Source organism: Pezoporus occidentalis, unplaced genomic scaffold (genome assembly GCF_034315485.1).
Source record: "Pezoporus occidentalis ecotype Australia unplaced genomic scaffold, CSIRO_AGI_Poc_V1 ctg19, whole genome shotgun sequence".
In the NCBI taxonomy this organism is placed as follows: Eukaryota; Metazoa; Chordata; class Aves; order Psittaciformes; family Psittacidae; genus Pezoporus; species Pezoporus occidentalis.
In genome coordinates this window covers 12203799-12224071 of record NW_026913748.1, presented here as the reverse complement: position 1 = coordinate 12224071, position 20273 = coordinate 12203799, and the positions used below count along the sequence as shown (strand labels likewise).

At 39.1% G+C, this 20273-nt stretch overlaps 1 protein-coding gene across 12 annotated transcripts in view; it reads right to left on the bottom strand.

The window, feature by feature from the left end:
* Nucleotides 1-20273, bottom strand: part of SOX5 (SRY-box transcription factor 5) — a 650561-nt gene that overhangs the window by 313779 nt on the left and 316509 nt on the right. The window contains exon 1 of one of the 12 annotated variants that reach the window (XM_062616818.1): nucleotides 15369-15464. The exons of 10 other annotated variants lie outside the window; for them this stretch is intronic. Coding sequence is in view for 1 of the 2 variants with exons in the window: in XM_062616801.1 (XP_062472785.1) it covers nucleotides 2801-2877 (77 nt within the window). In the remaining variant the exon portion in view is untranslated. Of the gene's footprint in view, nucleotides 1-2800; nucleotides 3044-15368; nucleotides 15465-20273 lie in introns of those variants that run through there. One more of the 12 variants, XM_062616801.1, reaches the window with a different exon arrangement.

Sequence of the window (20273 nt, the reverse complement as noted above, 5' to 3'; positions counted from 1 at the left end):
TTATGCTCTGTCACTGTTCACTTTAAACACTTGCAGATCTGAGCCTTAATGCAGCTCCAATTAAAGAGAACAAGATATTCCCTATGTAAAGAAAATTGATGTGGTTGGAATAAAATCCCCAGACAGCAAACAGGCTGGAAATACATGTAAACTCAAGAGTTTGAATCTGGTATTTAGCAACCCCTTAGAATTAGTATTTTTGTTTCTTAAAAATACATGTTTGACACAACTTTAATATCTGCTCATAGCCATTCAAAAGTTCAAGGAGTGGCAACAGTTAATTTTTGTTAAGTATCACTGTCAGTCTGCACTGGGATATGTGCAGAACTCATCACATGGTTCTTTCAGTACAGTTAAACAACCCACTCAGATAAGACAACGTAAGATAGCAGCACTATGATATGAACTAAGTACTATTGTATTATCAGGACACTTTCAAATGAACACTCTAAAGACACTTAGTAATTTCTAAGCAATTTTGACTATAAAATTAACCCTTTTCTGATTTCAACATGCATCACCAAAAAATACATATCATGCAATCTCTAGATACATAAAACATAATTAAGGTAAAGATGTGCTGCCTATAACAGTTTGAACAGCTAACCCGTAAGGTTGGAATTCCCCAATTTATAAAGCCACTACTGGTCCAGTTTCTTTCAGATCTTTAAGGTCTTGTCAACTCTAAGCATCCCAACTCTGAAAAAAAGTATCTTTTTTTTTTGTGGGGCTTCTGAGAGAATTGGGTAGTTAGTTGTTTTTTTCACAGCGCTTTCAAAATACAGAGTATTGCATAAGTGCATGGAATTGCTAAAAGAACTGACAATGGAGCTGGAATTTTCCTTTGGTGAAACACTTGCCTCAACAGCCACGGCTTCTCTCATTGAGAGACTGTTTTCTTTGAATCACTGCTAGTATGTTATTAACTTCTCTAATAGATGGCATGGATTTGTGGAAACCAAGTCCAAAGTTCAGAACAGAGATAGATCTCAGCGGGGATATATTCTGCAGCTTCCTTTGGAGTCCTCTCATCAATCAAATGTTGTTAAAAAGGCAGAGATGGCGCAAGGGATGGAATACTACTTACTGGATGATGTGGAAGTGTCATGAACATTTGAGGAAAACAGTATTTGCTCATACTTTGTTGTCATTGTTTTGGATTTATGGCTGTTCTGAAGAGATGAGGCTAACAGTGTCAGCCATTGTAGCTGATACGCTGTTTGGTCTGGTATTTGGATTTTGGTCAACAGAGGATTTTGCTTTATATGCATGTCAAATATCCAAGATCTTGAGGAATGTTGTTAAACCAGAAAACCTTTTGTTGCAAATCTGATATATTTCATGTCAATAATGCTGCAAAAAAAGCCACTTATTTTGTGTTATATACTATTTGCTTCCAATTAGCCTGAAAAGAGAAGAGCAAGGAAGAAGGTGAAAAGACCAGTGCAACTCAGAACTTTTGAAGTTCTTCAGAAAGGTTCTGTTCAAACAGCAGCTCGAAGTATAGTCTGGTTCTTATTTTATCCTAAGTTGGCTTATCCATCTACCATAAGGACTTCTTTAATTCCTGTAAAACAACTGTGTGTTCAGGAGAGTGTCTATTCTGAAAATGTTTCTATTCATAAAAACGGTCTTGCTGAATTCTAGCTCTTCAGTATGTTTGCAACTCAATGTGAGATTTACTGGCTGACAGATAAAAGATGTCTTTTTCAAGCACCAGTCCTGAACACTCAGTAAGGGATCATAAAATCAATCTGGTTACCTAGTGGCTCATCCAGCAACAATAGGAACAGATAATTTGTTCACTGTCAACACATGGACAACTCCATTGCCTTCACTGCCTTCAGTGGGGTTGTACAACCTTGTGGAAGAGCCACATTCAGACTCCTGCTCCTGATGCACAAAACAAAGGAAGTTTCATACCACTGTTCTCTGAAGCTGCTGCTTGTACAGTGTGGAGCAGGGGTCGGCAACCTTCCAACGGAGATGTGCCAGATTGTAATTTTCTTTCCCAAATTAGAGTTTAAGAATGCTGGCAGGAACTTTGCAGGAGCCAACAGACGCTGCCTCTCAAAGAGGCAACACGCTGCCAATCAGCTGATTGGCAGTATCTTGCCTCTGTGTGAGGCAGGGGGCTCTGGGCTCCCAGGGAATTAGGATCTCGGTAGGAACCAGTGCCTCCCAGTGATACCTCCTGCACAGGCCTTCCTATGTGCCGTTCTAAAACTGCCCTATGGTGTTCAAGCCAGGAGTGGCCAGCTCCTAGCTTCTACCCTAAAAATCTGTCCAGAATTTGAAGCCATATCCCAGCTTGGGTACAGATTCTAGCATGGAGGCAAAGGACCAAAAGAAAATAGCATTGAAAGCTCCCTGCAGCTTGCAAAGTCATGGGGAATAATACAAACTTCCTGAGTCGTGAGAGTTTATTTGTAAGTCTGAATTTCTATCCAGGGGCATGTGGGCAATTCCAGTGCCCAAACACACACTTTAGAGAAAAATTCCCTGAAAATAATGTGCCCTTGCACTTGCTTCAGATATATATACCGCTTTCACTTTCAGGGCTCAACAAACATTTTCTATTAGTTAGAGAGTAAATACATGTAAGTGTAACACACTGGTTAGGGTAAAATAGATAACTGCAAGCAACTCTGCACGTTTTAAATTAAAATACATTAGAAAACAAACAGGATTTTTCTCAGTTTTGTGGTGAGACAGTTATCTGAGCTTAACTGGGACACAAAGACTACCAAACTCTACTTTTTCTTTCAAAAACTGTAAAAGGGGATAAGAGTCTTCCCACCTCCTCCAGTTTCGGAGTGAGTAGCTATCATGTTTTGAAGGCATACAAATCATGCTCATAACCAGAGGCACTGCCATCAGCCACAGTGAAGGGATACAAGGGTGGAACCATGCTTTCCTCAGTTCTCCACTTTGCTGAAAAATTGAGCAGTGACTGAATTGGTAGAGCTGCCACTGTACCCTCTTTGTGGCATTTCAGAATAGCACTACTTCCCATCTTCCTAATTCCTTTTCCACACAGGCTGTAGTTCACAATCTTCCTCTAAGAACAGCAGTGTCTCTAACTTCTGTGCCACTGGCAGAACTGCACTGGCTTTTGTTCAGTAAATAGTCTAATTCTGCTGAGTTGGTAGCAGCTGAGATTGTTAGTGATATATTGTTCTAGCACTAAACACACTGTCACCTGGCAGGATGATTGACTAGAGTCTGAATCTTGCCAGAATAGTGTTTTGCAGTTAGTTTGGCATTTCTTTATTAAGTTCAGGTTAGATTCACTTAAGGAATGCGCTTGCCAGCTATGCCATGTTCGACTTCATATCCATCATGATGATTAATGGTCTATTTACAAAGATATTCAGAATGAAATTCTTACCTTCTTTCCCCAGCCCAACATAAAGCACACCTATCATTGTATTCTGTTGAAGTAAGTCAAATTCCATGAGAAACATTTTCAGACATCAGCATAGGATCTTTCCATACTCTGCACAAGTCCAAAACCTTCCAAACCTGAACGTGTATTTTCAGAGATTGAAATTGTTCAAAAAATGATATATTACTAAAAAAGAAACCCTACTCTTCACTTCTTTGTTTCCTTCCCCCCCCCCCGCCCCCTTTTTTGCCTGTGTTCCTCTAATTCAGTGAGCCATCTAGAATATATGAAATTTTGATCATCTGCCTCTATACCTATGCAATTATCAGAACAGCACTATTATAATGGTAGTGCCTAGGAACCTCAGCTGCCAGTGGATGGTAGTTGCTACATAAACACAGAGAAAATCATAGTTTCTGCCCCAGGCATTTTGCAAGTTATGAAACAAGAGGCAGCAGTTAGACTGCAGCAGTATGGAAGCAATGAAATACATTTGCTCAAGATTATTATGCAGTGGTCTCACAGAGACCTATCAAGCTTTTTTAGATATTAAGACAAACTATCAGTCCAGCCACAGATTCAACAACTTTATACAGCTCATTGTCAAGCACTGCAGACTACCATTGTTTTGTGGTTTATTGCTTAGGAATGGCTCAACTATAACATTTCACCCTCTGCAGTAATGGACTTCCATCCAGGGCTGTCACTGCTACTTTGAAAGCTGAGAGTACAGACTGAAAGACACATCTGTGCTATGAAGCAGTTATGAAGTAAGGAGTTATTAATCCCTACAAGCATATAAATCACCATGCCCAAAAAGCGATACAGTTTCTCTAGTATATTTCACTCTCCCTCTGAAATAAGAATTTCTCTTGCTCAATGTCCCTTATGATATCCATAGATTTTTTTTTTTTTCCCTTAAGTACCTAGGGCCAGATTCTCAAAAACACCTGACAATGTAACTAGAAGATCGCTCTGTAGGATTCAAAACTGCTTACAGAAGTAGGGCTTAAGCACTTTTTAAAATCCCATCTGACACTTTGATGAACCTCCCAGCACCTAAATATCTTAGGCACTGACCCACCATGCTAAACAAAAAATCACTCAAAACTTCCTCCTCTTCTCATACACAGCTCAGTACTCTGTGACAATTATAAAACCTGGGTTAAATCTGGTAGCAGCCAAGTTTTCCCCTTAAGTATTTAATTAATCTTATTGCCAAAGTATTCTTCTTGAAACCTTGATAAAGAGCCACTTAGCACTCAGAATTAAAATTTATGGGAAAGAAAGCTCAAATGGGATTTGTCTCACCTAACATTATACATCTTCAGCATAGCTGTTAATATCAGAGCTAGGCTCCATTTGCAGTTAGCGGAAAGAAGTACAGTCTCACAGGACAGAATTAATTTGACCCATTCTAACAAAAGGATTTGGTGAGTTGCGTCTCAGAAGTGCCTTTATCTCTGCTTTGACCAGAAAGGAAGAACAGATGACTAACTACAGCTTTGAAGATACCTGAAGTTAGGTGAGATGGATTGCACCACTGTGTCTGAAGTTAAAACAGGATGTTGACAGTCCAGTTTTAGGAATTCCTTTTCTGTCATTAACTCCAAACATAACCATCAGCAAATCATCTAACTTCTCAATGTTTCAGTTTATGTATCTATAAAAAAGGATATTATAGTGGTATTACATTCTAGATCCACTGAAAAGTCAAGGCAAAAGTAGCTCTTGAAAGTGTGCTGAGAACCTCAGAGAGAATATATTAAATATGTGTAAACCATATTAAAGAGACTACTAAAGAATTGGGGAAACAACTGACAAGACTGGGAACAAGGAATAAAAGAGATTAAATTCCACTCACTGCACATAAATGTTGTGAATAGTCTATCTTACAAATGTTTAGCATGTTGCACATGCTCAAGAGATCTAATATTTCAAGGTGGATTTTCTCCACACCATGAGGAGAAGCAAAGAGCTTGGTTAAACTGTCATCTAGAGTTACGGAGTGCATGCATGCTAGCAGAGTTTATTGTGGCGCTAAGCCTTGCAACAGTGTAAATGAAGCTCTTATTGCAGGGTGCTAATCTTCTCAGAATTCTTATTAAAAATGGATGATTGCATGTACTCCCAAACAGCCAGGGCATCAGTTTTTTTGTTTACTAAGCCCATAATCATCGATCCCAGTGCATTTTTGCAAGCTTTTTATAAAGAAAAGGCAACACTTTTGAGGGTTAAGATGGCCATTTGCATAGATTATATTTTTTCCCTTTTTCCCACCTAAGAAAGTCTGAAGAAGAAACATGTAAGTTATTAGATAGGACAACAGAGTGAATTTTGTTTCTGGACTTGGCACTCTCCCAGTCTATGTCTTAAAGCAAATGGTTAATGCTCCAACACACAACCAGGGATGCTGTAAAGGAGGGAGGAATTGAGCACCCGAGGTGATTATAGCTGAAAACATGACTCTAATGTAGGGAAATAATTCATATTTAAATAATTGATTATTATCTACAAAGTTATCATTATAATCATGTTTATAATGAATGCATGTTTTACCAATTTGAAATAACTAAGTATTCTAATCTTAGCAAGCTTAAAGTCTGTTAATGAGATAAGAATATTTTCCTTTCTGCATATGTATTAACTGCTCTTTTTTTTTTTTTTTTTTTAGTTCAGAAAAGATGCCTGCAAATGGATTACTCTGGGATGTATTCTTGCAAATTCACCAGTGTGAGTGCAGGTAGTATTAGGAGTGAACACTGCTGGGAAAAATCTAGGTAGCTGTAGGTTTTAAATTGTGCTTGCTACTTCAAATTGATATGGCCTTTCTCTTCAGTTCAATGGCCTTCCCATTCAGTTCAGTGATGTCTTCACTTCTGTTTTCATTAGTGGCTGAGCCAAATCCCAGTCCTGCATATCTGTGGAGCATTTTCAACTCCAGGCTGCAGGATATGGAACATCCTTCTTTTAGTAGGAACTGATGGTGCTTTTACAGAAGCATATCCTTTGGGTTTCCTCATTGGCATTTATTTTTCATTCTTCCCAGGCAGAGAACAAGCTTTCATTTTGAATGGAACTGTACTATAAATATCAACACTGTAGTCACTTATAAACCTATGCTCATACTGTGTTAGGTGTTAACTTTCACCAAAATCAATGGAATTTAGGAATTTAAATCTCTTTAACGATTGGGGATTCAGTCTAATATAAGGAATTCTGAAAGTATTATACTTTGAAACCAACTGGCAAATAGAGTCACCAGAGAATATTACTACTTACTTTACAAACCAGACCTCGCACATTCTACATTTTACCTAGGGCTGTTGAATCACCGATGGCATAACAACATCATCTATACACTTATGGTGAACAGCTTGACACGTGGCAGAAAGACACCTTCCCCATGTGCAAACCTCACAGTTGCAGTCAACAGATAGATTCAAATTCAACATATTTGGCTTGGAAAGGTGGAAGAACTGACAACTGGTATTTTCCTGGATGTGTATTCAGACCCCTTCATCTGCTTTCCTAATAGCTTTTATCAGTGCATGGAATTGTTCCCCCTTCAGGTCATGATAATAAAGGGTACCAGTTTTTACCATTTCAAATCAAAAGGAGCATTGCAATATAGAGATCACCCTTTAGGTTACTACCTGTCCAATTAGATAGACTATGATGGATTTTCTGTTGTGTAATTTCAATCATATGAACGTACAGAATTTTGAAGCATTTTAAAATAACGTAAAAATACTGGTTTGCCCATTTTTGCAAGATACGCGCAACTTAAAATGCTACTGTTTTGCTGCACAGCAAAACACTGATTATCAGTAATAGATTGATCCTTCAAGAAAAGAACATGTCTTTACAATACTGCCATTGTTGAGAGACAAGTCCCCTGATAATCATAATCAGCACTTGATGTTCTAATTAACACTACTGAACATAATTTCTTCAGGAGTATGTAAACTGAAATAGCACTTTTACTTTTACTAATCACATTGCTTTGCTATTAGGATAAAATTGTGTATTTCAGCTCAAAGCAGAAATCTGGACTAAACTTGCATTTGTCAAAATACCAGGAGTTAAGCTCTGGTTGCAGGGTTACACGTCACATGTTTAATTACATGTGTGTGTGCAAGAGAAATGGAAAAGCAATGGGAAACTGGGAAGCAAAGCCATTTCCAGTATCACAGCCATTCTGCCTCTCCTCGTGTCTTTCCTATTTTATGAGCTCCTGGAAAAGGGAAGTCTGGGAACAGGCCTCCTCAAGAAGCAGTGCTGCTTCCTGAGAAGCAGTCCAGAAATACCAGAAACAAAACAGAAGCCCTGGGGTCTAATAAACAACATGCAGTCTCCATGGACTTTCATCCACTTAGAATGATTATTTTAACAGCATCCAAAAGGCTAGTGTATATACTGATATGGGCTACAGTAGCAGGGATTATGCCTTTGCCTCTACAGCGAGCATATGTAGAAGTGGTACCCTTCAGTAAAGTCTGTGTAGACAAAGAGAAGACATGCATTAGACATGTCTCAGGCTCACAGCCAATCCTTCTTCCAACTTGGTAGGGAAGTCAGCTACCCTGTGCTTTCCTTCCGTTTATAGTAATAACTTCTACCGTTTAGTTCTCACACAGCATAAAATAGTTGCTCACACAAAGAGCAGTATAATATCAGTGTCCTGCAGTCTCAGCCCAAATACAGTCTTAGTGGCTGTTAATTGGTAGCTTGTGATCCCAGCCCTTTTCCTAAATAGAATGCTCACCTTCAAATACCCTTAAAATTGTCTTTGAAAATGAGTTCACATTGCTGCCATTGTTAGTTCAGAACATCTATCCAATTCAGGCTTTTCATGTTTATTAATTAAAAGGTGACTGAAAATGACATTATCAAAGCCTACATTAAATTGCTCTCTTTGTTTTATGATGGTTAGAGGTCCCCAAATGTAATAGAAAAGGCCACATGTGTTACAATTATTATTTTTTTTTAAGCAGACACCACTTTGTCATCATATACTAGATTCAAAGCTAGAGGCCACAGTCAAACACACAAAAGAATAGCTGGCTTTTTCTCTTTCAAATTATTGATATGTAAGAGAGAGGACAGACTAATTGTTTAATCACTGGCACATCGCTTTAAATCTAATTCTCAGCACACAGAAAACACAAATGGATGGAAAGGGCACTGAGGCATTTGAGTTGATTGATGGCAGGTCAGTGGCCAATGCACAACAGTTTAGATATAAAAATAGCAAATTAAGAGCATCACATTCCAAAAGCATTATATGAAGCTGATCTCAACCACAGAGATGGTTAATACTATTAAAAGGTGGAAATACTAGCCAATGTGCTCACCCAGCTCAAGTGTGCAAAATTATATAATGGATTGCACTGGGAAAGAAAAGGTAGGAAATTGAGGATAGGGCATATTTTTGCTACTCTGTAGAGCACTCACTTTGAAGCAATATTTGCTCATTTGAATAAATATTATGTTCCAGAAGCTGACCCTTTCAATTAAAAAAAATGACAATGTTACTCATGAAAAGCGGTCCCAATGGCCTCAAAGAGTACACGCAAGCCATCCAGTTTTCAAGCTAAATTCACATACATTTTAATAGCATGGGGCAAGTCCATCTACCCAGCAGGTAACTTTCTGTATAGCTAATATTTTGTACCTACTTGACATGCACAGCACTCTACTAATCTGGCCAATCCACTTGGTCTCAATGAAAAGACAGGAAGAAAGTCGCCTTGGTTATTACACTCTCTGAGGTTTCCTAACCACTTCACATAATTAGTTCTGAGAAGTTTTAAAATGCCTTTCCTATTCCTGTGATATGCACTAGATGTTTAACTTAAATATTTCATGTTTGCAGATCACTGGAGACCGTACAGCTGAACAGATTATAAAACATTGTAAAGTTTAGAACAACACATAGCAGACTAGTAGCATGCATTCCTAGAGGTTTATGAGGACAACAAGTCCATAGTTTTCTGATCACACCCTGTGGATTTCAATGTGAGAGTAGCATGAAAGAGTAATTGTAAAGTTTTTTTAAATTTATTATTAGGCTCTGGGTTGAACATGTACTAGAGGAGAAAGTTGCTGTCAACAGCTGGAGAGTTAGCAACTGACAGAAGAAGCAACAGAGCTCTGGAAAACCTCTGGAAGTGCAGCTGGAATCGGGATCGCTTATAGAGCCACTGAAGCTAACTGTGGGAAATTTGGGGATAAACATTTTACATCTTTTTTTATGATGCAAGGTGTTACTGCTTAGGGCTACAGTCCTGGCTACTTTTTATATCCACATGAAACTAACTCTGTGGGCTGCCAGGACTTGAGCACTGTTTCAATACTCAGATCTGAGAACTCATAAGGAAGCTATAGGCTTTCAAGCATGTATGAAATGTGAGTTAAGAAGTTCATTCAAGTTAAATTTCTTGTGAATCTGTTTATGTAGATGGAATCAATTTGGCTACTTACCAAAAGTGAATCAGGATCTGCCTTTTGCCAGGCAGAAAAGATCAGGCAGTGTGCTACCTGATCAAGTGATTTATTATGACCTAAATTGTATACTTAGATGTAAATGTTCCCTTTGGATTTGCCTGCAAGGGCACAATTTGACCCTTTTTTTTTTTTTTTCCTGTTTGTTTTTTCTTTTTTTTTTTTTTTTTTTCCCTAGGAAAATGAAATCATGCCTCAGTAACACATCAAAAGAAATAGGAATTTGCAGCTGGCACCATTTAAGGATTAGTATTATCTATTGATATTTCTTTAATTAGATATTCCTCCTGTTCAAGTGATTCAATTTTTTTTTTTTTTTCAGGAAAAAGAAAAGAAACATAAATTGTGCTGGAAATTAAAAGGGGACTCAGCCTTCAGCTGCAGCTTTTGCTCTTTTCTTGACACTACCTAGCACAAATGACAGGACTGGGAGAAAACCCAGCTAAGAATACCTCTCAACCAGGAAAATGTGCCAAAGCAATATATCACTCTTTGGTTGCTAATTCTGAGTAGTGATTTCAACAGGACTATTGCATGTTTGCAACATTCAGCAAATCATATGCAGGATTGGGACTGATAATCCTGACGTTACCTGAGAAACAAAACGGGCCAAGGAATAAATCATATGGAGAGCTACCTATTTGACTGCAGTGTAAATCCATCATAAAACCAGGGCATTTCTGTAATATAGTGTGGCTGAACTTTGCTGCTGAGTGTGGTATAGCAGCTCTGTGAATGAACAGAGCATTTCAGTCTCTAGAGCTCAATTAATTAGCCTACATAAGCATTAACATTATTTCTTTGAAAGAGAGAAAGAATGGAATTATTTCACAGGCATTATTAGCTCCATATACATGTGCAATATGATAGAATATACTATATTTGTATATTTTAGTTGGAGATATCTGGCTATTAACAGGGAACATTCACAATTAAAAATACATTGTCCTCACCTAAAAAGGTCTGTCTTAACAAGTGACAATTGTTTTCATGATGCCTGGATGTTTAATAGCCTCCTAAAATTACCATAGATCAGTAACGTTATCTTCTATGATGGCTAACCATTACACTATTTGTTTATGAAAAAATGCTTCTCTTAAGAGCACCACATTTAGGCTACAAGCTGCAGCTTTATTCCCTAGATGCACTGCTTTTCTTTTCAACTGAAAGTGCAGAGAAAGTAAATACTGTCAAATCAGACAGTGTTCCAAACAGCCATCATGACAACTTCATCTTAGTATGTCAACATACCAAGTGTTTCTCCTAGATACCTCAATGGGCCAGATTCAATGACCCCAGAGCCAGAGTAACTTGCAGCACTAGGAGCAGCTCTTCCTGCTGGCTAGATAAGAATAACAACAATAAAAATGTTCCTTAGAGAAAATAAAGATGACTGAAAGAACCAGTGAAAGAGGAAGACAAACGGACATGCAGAGGGGGATGCTGGAAAGAGGCAAATGGAAATACAGAAATAAAGTTAAAAAAAAAACCACAGGATGTGTAGATAGGAAGGGAAGACAGGACAAGAATTTGAGCTATGACTGAGTTTATACTTAAAGCCCTCAAATTTGCAGTCTCCTGTTTTATTCAGACTCGTAAATACATGCAGCTTGCTCTGCCATTCTTCATTGCCAAGCAGGACTAACCATTCCCAAAGAGATCTCCTACACTACATAGAGACATTGAAGCCACCAAGACCTTTTGCTGCAGGTCTAACTCTCTTCGAGCAGTTTCCTTTCAGACCAGGCCTGTTAGGGTTTGACTTTTTTTGTCACACTATTAGATTCCTGCAGTCACTTTGTAGTAACACGCCAGCCAGTACAGGCCACACATAATATGTAGAGGAGGGAAGGGGATATGCCAGAAAAGAGTAAGGTAAAACTCCTACCTTTTTCCAGATGCACATTTAGAGATCCAGGCTAGGTGACTGCATTCATTCCTAGTAGAAAAGCCCCTAGCAGTCAACTCTTGTCAATAAAAACTACTGCAATAAATTTTTTTAAGTGCCACAGATACGGAAAAGCCTAAATGATCAGAAAGCATTTTGGGGTTTTTGTTTGTTAGATCCGAAGAGACAAGCTGCTATTTTATTGCTCTGTGTAGATGCTCCTGCTTTGATGGACAAAACGTCTAGAACAATTGGACCACAAAGTGACATAAATTCCAACAGAACAAAAATATATCCATTACCTACGGTATGTCCAGAATCAATCTCTGTGAGGGATGATTATGGTATTGACCTGGGATCTGTCAGTACATTTTCCTCTGAGAAGTCCCTAGCTCTTGTAGACAGAGCCCCTGTGGGGTTTATCTTTCATGTACACCAATATGAACTGAAAACTAAAAACTCGCCTTGTGTGTGTGCTTTTCTTAGCCAGATTGTAACAGTTAATGTCTAGTGAATTACTGGCTGGATACAAGTTGGCTAAAAATGGGCTGTGAAGAAAATTAATATATACGGTAAAAAGGATCTATATAGAATCATAGAATAGTTAGGGTTGGAAAGGACCTTAAGATCATCTAGTTCCAACACCCCTGCCATGGGCAGGGATGCCTCACACTAGACCATGTCACCCGTCATCAAGTCCTCAGTGACTGAGACACTAAGCAAGTCACTCCACAATATAAGCCTTCCCACCTTAGTGCTCAGTCTACCTGGACAAAATCCAGTCAGTATCTGAATAAATTTGGTAATCAGAATGGCAGCAGAAAAGAATCAAAAGCTGAACAGGGGATAATCAACAACAGAAAACCCGTGCTGCCGAATGCATTTTAGCTTCTAATTATTAGAAAGTCCAACCTTCATGTTCATCTGGAATTAATATAATCTTTTTTTCAGACAGTCATTTGGTCTCTGGGGAAAACAGAAAAGAGTTATTGTATCTCCTTTGACAAAGGAAGACACAGTAATTGCAAGAGGACTAACTCCACAGAATTGCCTTCAAAGATCACATCAACACCCAGACCCAAATAACCCATCCAAGCCAAAGAACTAATTCATGTACAAAAGAAGAGCTCTGCTGGAGGGAAGAAACACCTATAGAACCCAAGCCTTGTCATGTAGCCCAGTGTGATGTAGATATCACCCTCATTGTTCCCCTGGATGCTAACCAAAATAGAGTCAGGAATTTTAATACACTGCTGACTCACGATTGAAACCGACACTTAAGGTTGTCTTGGCAGACTGTTCATCGCACAGGAGCAAACCCACCATATGAGAAGCAATGTAACAAGCTGAAAACCATGGGCCAGGGCCTCCATGCAAACAGAATATCTCTATTATCCGGTGTACTCATACACCCAGGAAAACAGCCCACAACAAAGTACTCAAAAGAAATACATGTGCTGCTCCAGTCTTTAAACAGTCAGAATCCTAGCTCTCCTTGAATGTAATAAAATTCAGTGTGCTTGTGACACACGTTACTGCTAGGGTGGCTGGTACCTTGCCCCCATGAACCATTCAACAAAACCTTTCTCTGGCCGGGATCCTCAGCGCTCATATCACATAGCTTGGGAGCCAAAACAAGGAGATGCTCACAGACAGGAGATGGCAAAGTTCCCCCAGGAATCCCAGTGCTCTACCCCATGTCAGTACAGGGTTGAGCATGTGTCATAATCCCAAAGACACGTGGTAATGCTAGTTTTAGGCTGCTTTCAGACCTCGAGTCAGCATGCACTTGCGGTTGATCTCATGACACAGTTCAGGCTTGGAAGCCGCACTTCAATTTTTCAAGAATCAGGTTAGCCAGCCTTATTCTGTGAAGGAGTACAGCATTTGAGGGACACCAAGTTCTTTTGTATTTGCATTTTTAAAACACTTCAAGTCTTTTACAAAAGGTTTTTAATTTAAAACACTTGCCATAGAGACTAGAACTAGTTCAGAATCAGCATAAACGTGTTTAACTGCCTTAAACCCTTATACATGGACAAAGAGTTTTTACCTGGCATTCTACAGACATCTCAAATTTTAGCATTGTAACAGCTTAAAGGATAGGAAATGGATTGCACAGTGTCTGATGCATTCAAAAGGGTTTTTTTTTTAAGCCATTTACAGTATATCTGCAGGAGTCTACTTTCAAACTGGGACTACCACTACATCAAATTGGAATAAATACATATTTTGCATGCTTATAAACACACAGACACAAAGTCCAAATACACACACTGTGTACTTCTCTGCAAGAACTCAAAAAATGTTTCAAGCATCAGTTGATTAACCAAAGAAAATTACAGAAATGGACACAAATGTTCCTGTTTCCCTCTATATTGGAGTAAAGCAAGGTAAAACACCAACAGTGAGTGAATCCCTGGGTCCCAGACTGTCAGGAATACTGAGTGCCAGTCCTCAGCAAAAGCTCACTGTGGCTTTGCTATAGGGCTTACTTCTGCTCCAGCACTCTAGCTGAAGATCCCACAAAGCACTTACTCATACTTAGTCATGTAAGTACTCTGGACCTTGTAAGATAAAGCCTCAATGAAATATTTAAGAGGCATGCATACAAAACCAAAGGTAACTGACATCAGAAATAACCAGTTTGTCTACTGGATTACTTTAAAAGAAAGGGTATCTTCATAATGATAAAAAGAGAAAAATCTACTTGAAAAATCAGGTAAATCATTAGAAAGGAAACAGTCTGATGTTTGTGTATTTAAATCTGATATAAGCATGTCCTCAAAACCTGAAATTTTGTGCTACTAACATCATTGCAGAGGACAATTACATGAAAACTTGGGCTGTGGTGGGAAGTGCTGAGGTAACTTCAGCTACAGCAACACAAAGGTTGCTCCTGTTTACCAAGTCCAATATAGATCTCATCAAGCTACTGTTAATTTCAAGAGTGTTTTATCACAGCTGGGAAGAATTCATACCATAGAAACCTTGGCTTTACAAAAATAGTGGGTTTTGAAGTATGCTAATTATTTTATAAGTATACAATTACTGAATATACTTTAAAAGTAAACAGAAACAAGTGGATTGAGGCTGTGGCATAAAATGGAGGTGGAAGACCTTTCAGCAGAAGCATGCAAACATTTTCAGCACAGCTTTCGATGGATTAATACAGTATGTTTCCTCTTCTTCCCCCTCCCCACTGCTACAGTTGCATCAAAATTTAATGAGCAAGAAAATGTAAGGAAAAATAACTATGGAATCATGTAGACAAAAAGATATAGTGGCCATAAAAAATCCTGAAATTGTCATTATTACTATTTATGTTACATTAGCACTCAAAATATAACACACACTTTACAAACACAGAGATATAATCTCCCTCCTAAAAAAAACCCCAACTTTCTAAAGTCAGTGAGAATGAGGACATGTACTTCCTTGCAACATATAACTTCCTTGGGTGGGTTTCTACTCAACACCTATGGTTTTATTCACTGTAGCTGGTACAGTGCTGTGCTTTGGATTTAGGATGAGAATAATGCTGATAACACACCGATGTTTTAACTGTTGCTGAGTGATGCTTACCGTAAGACAAGGGTTTTTCAGCTTCTCCAGCAATGAGGCTGGAGGGGTACAAGAAGCTGGGATGGAACACAGCTGGGACAGCTGACCCCAACTGGCCAAAGCGATATTCTATACCTTACAATGTCATGCTCAGCACATAAACTGGGGGGAAAGCTGACTGGAGGGGCCGCTGCTCAGGAGCAGGCTGGGTATCAGAAAGTTGGTGGTGAGCAACTGTTTTTCATTTGCATCACTCGTTTTTCTTGGGGTTTAATTTGCTTTTTGCTATTTTCATTACAATTGATAATAACAATATAATTATTTTTATTTTATTTTATTTTATTTCCATTATTAAACTGCTCTTTTACCCTTCCAATTCTCTCCCCTACCCCACTGAGGAGGGGAGTGAGTAAGCAGCTGTGTGGTGTTTAGTTGCTGACTGGGGTTAAACCAAATATGACAAATTCCCTTCTCTTCAGCAGCACCTGAAGGAAACTGGAATCAGAGCCACTGCTCAGACACTATGATCTTCAATGTCCAAATAAAAGCCAACATAGAAATTATCCAAGCTACACTACAGGGCATGTTTTCAGCATTTTGGGGGTGTGGGAGGTGATGCTTGGAGGTTTAGCTGCAAAACTCCTATTATTAATAGAAATTGCACAACTAGATCCCCATATTCTATATAGCAAAAATAATGCCTTACATTTCTCTCCGGTACCACTCCTGATCTGTGCTGACAGCTCTCTCATCATGAATAACATTATGTCAGGCTGCCCAATGATTCCTGAAACTGTCAACAATGTTTAAAGTCAAGTTCTCCAAACTTTTTAAAACTTAATCATCTTCACTCTGGAAGCATAAAAGTTGAATGCAATAGAAAATGTGCAGGTTCATAGCAAGTTTTATTGACTTGCTGGCCAAAGACCTCATCTAGTTGCTGAAACATTTGCATACTACAAAGCACTGTATACAGGAAGACTGTCCTTAAAGGCCAGAATATACATGAGATGGCAGAAAGAGTTGAGAAAATATGGAGAATAGTGCATAGCGCATTTGAATTTTACACTAAATTATCAAAGCCTTCAGTCAATCCAGTGTATGCAATCAGCCTAGTTTGGGAAATTTCATAACATATATAAGCACAGCTGAGAAAGAAAGTCTTGAGAAATCTTAATTTCCTTGTCTTTTTCTGTTTAAATCTGACTCACAATGTCACTTTTTAAAGTGTGTAAGACCATCAATCCTTCCATTTCCCTTCATTTGTTTTTTTTTAATTACTGATCATCAATGTGATGAAAAGTTCCAGACGGAAAGCTTGAAGAAAGAGTAATCAATGTATGCAGGTCCACAGGGGGGACTAGTAAAGAAAATACTAGCAAACAATCTTCTGAAAGGAAGCCAATCAATTTGACATTTTCAAACAGCTCAATTAAAAATAAATACATATATAGAACATTTCAAATTGAGTGCCTGGTAAATGTTGTATATACTTTAAATGCCCATGTTTTACATTCTTCTTTGTTACTTTGGCACTCCCCTTTTCTTCTCTAGGGTGTTTTCAGCAAGAATGACATTAACTGGTACCCCTGACCTACAAACTACTGACCAACATGCAGCCAAGCACACAACTGAATATTAGCAGGATCAGGAGGAGAATAAAATCTCTCAAAAGTGTATGCAACACACAGATAGCAATGAATAGAAAAACTGTTTGTTTCCTGCTAAGTCAGGTATTCATTGTACATGAATTATAGCAGGTGCAACATTCCAAGACAGAAGCAAAAATTATTTGCAACTAGAGGAAGGCTCTGTAAACCTGCTCAAGAAGAACCACTCTGAAAGGGGACTTAACAGACCACCATGAAATCCCTACTCCAAAAAATCAACTGACTGCTACTTTTCTGTTACATCTTTTTTCTTTTAAGTTCATAGTACTTCCATGAAAACCAAACCTTTCTCCTGTCATCATATATCACAGGAAGCATGTGCATGTTGGTAAACAGTAAGCCAGAGACAAAATCCTAGCAGGCTCATAGGAAAAACCATATAAGTGCTTGAATTGAACAGACAGCCACTCGAGATTTCAGGTTTTGATCCAAACTGAACTGACATTCAGAGTCTTATAAAATTCACCCTTCATTATTCACAGATCTCCAGTGTCTGTGCTTCTCTCAAAGTTGCAACTCCTCAAATCAGGTTATAGCATTAGATCATAAGAATTATTAGGGTTGGAAGGGGCCTCTGGAGATCATCCAGTCCAACCCCCTGCCAAGTCAGGGTCACCTAGAGCAGGTTACACAGGAACCCGTCCAGGAGGGTTTTGAATGTCTCCAGAGAAGGAGACTCCACAACAAACCTGGGCAGCCTTTTGTTTCAAACTGGCACTCACTTTTTTAAAATATGAAATTTAGTGTTAATTCCCAGAATACATTACCTGAATGCACTGAAGACGTTCAGAAACAAAAAGAAAAAGGATAGAGGGTATATTAGTTTATAACACTGGAACTATTACGCCAAGTTTACATTCTGGGACTTAATTTATGATTTTTGAACAGTCTTTCCTGGCAACACTTCTATTTTATTCTATGACTGTTGAACCACAGCATACTAACAAAGCAGCCAATAAAATCTCTGTGCATTTTATTGAAGTCCTCTTCAAAGATCTCTAACATATGTTTCATGAAGAAATAGAGGGTGTATCTGTCAGCTTCTGTCAAGAGCTAATAGAGAACAATTTTTTTTTGCAGAACAAGGCACAGCTATTCTGTTGGTTCCATATTAACCTGGGGAACCCTGTACACCAAGGATATTTCCTCAAATGTGTTTGTATAGGTCTTTTTCACTTTTGAAGGAGCAGAAAGGTGTTGAAGTAGAATGGAGAAACAGTCTCACAGAGTGCCCACATCATAGGGCCTGTCTTAAAGAAAGCTCTTATCTCTAGGAAATTTATTCAGTCACGAGAATCTAAACATAGCTCCCTGTTCACAGAGAAAATAATGACACACAAAGAAGTAGTCCTCTCATTTTGGCACTGGATAACTATGCATAAAAATAAATTAAGGAAAAAGTAAAAGTGATTAGCTACTGTTTCCTTTAACTCCTTTTCAATTGTCCCCAGTCAAGCCGCTGGTGTGGTGTGGTCTATAAAGGGATAAAACAAATTACTATCTACAGCTCAGGTAAATACACTGGCCTCCTAATGTATTTGCTACCTAAGTTACAGAAGAAGGATTTTTGCACTCTCTTTTCCTCTCATCCTATCTCCACTTTTGTGAGAAAAGAGATGCATTGGTGAGAGAGAGACATAGTTACTTACTAGCACCGTGTTCTCCAAAAGCCAGCATGCATCAATACTTTTGCCATTTCAGGGGATCCAGTCATGGTGTGAATCTTCCATGTTTGATAATAATTGCACAAATGTTCCAGTAATTGCATTGTACCATGTAAATTCCCTCTACCAGACAGATAAGAGATTTAACCTTGTCCCAAAAGTATTGAAATCTTTTTAGATACAGCCTATATTATTAAGTTGAACAATAATAACATGCAAATAACCATTACATATATAGAAAAGAATTACTTACAGTTAGGGTGGCACAGTATTGGACCAGGTGCCCTGAACTGAATGAGACCCTGAACAACCTGAACTAATTTCTGAGTTGGTCCTCCTTTCACAGAATCACAGAGTCCTAAGGGTTGGAAGGGACCTCAAAAGATCATCTAGTCCAACCCCCCTGCAAGAGCGGGGTAACCTAGAGTACATCACACAGAAACTTGTCCAGGTGGGCCCTGAATATCTCCAACGTAGGAGACTCCACAACCCCCCTGGGCAACCAGTTCCAGTGATCTGTCACTCTCACAGTAATGTTTCCTGATGTTCGCATGGAACCTCCTATGCTCCAGTTTACACCCACTGACCCTTGTCCTATCACTGGACATCACTGAAAAAAACCTAGCTCCATCATCCTGACACTCACCCTTTACATATTTGTAAACACTGATGAGGTCACCCCTCAGTCTCCTCCAAGCTAGAGTCCCAGCTCCCTCAGCCTCTCCTCATAAGGGAGATGTTCCACTCCCTTAATCATCTTTGAGGCTCTGCGCTGGACTCTTTCAAGCAATTCCCTGTCCTTCTGGAACTGTGGTGCCCAGAACTGGACACAATGTTCCAGATGCGGCCTCACCAAGGCACAGTAGAGGGGGAGGAGAACCTCTCTTGATCTACTACCCACACCCTTTCTAATGCACCCTAGGATGCCATTGGCCTTCTTGGCCACAAGGGCACATTGCTGGCTCATGGTCATCCTCCTGTCCACCAGGACGCCCAGGTCCCTTTCCCCTTCACTACTGCCCAGCAGGTCAGCCCCCAACCTGTACTGGTACATGGGGTTGTTCTTCCCCAGATGCAAGACTCTACACTTGCCCTTGTTGAATTTCATCAAGTTCCTCTCCGCCCAACTCTCCAGCCTGTCCAGGTCTCGCTGAATGGCAACACAGCCTTCTGGTGTGTCAGCCACTCCTCCCAGTTTAGTATCCTTTGAGTAAAGGGTTGGACCAGATGCCTTTCAGAGGCTCTTTCCAACCTAAATGATGACTCTGTTGTTTAAACAGGCAAACTGTCCACTTCTAGGGGCTAGTTGTGGGGTTGCTTATGTGGCAGACCGGTCGCATGTGTGTAACACATCCTATTCTCCCAGAGAAATTTCTTGTTAAGTCAAAAGAGAAGATAAAACTATCTAAAGAGACGCTAGACCAAGAAACAGGAACTATTGTATCTTGTCCCTCTGAGTTCTTCGCATCTCCTCAAACTCCTATATGAAAAATAATTACCAATTCTTTACTACAGAATGACACAGAAATAACACAGATCTTGGCCCTTGCAATGATTATTCAGAAATTATTTTGATAAAGGTTTGCCAAGAC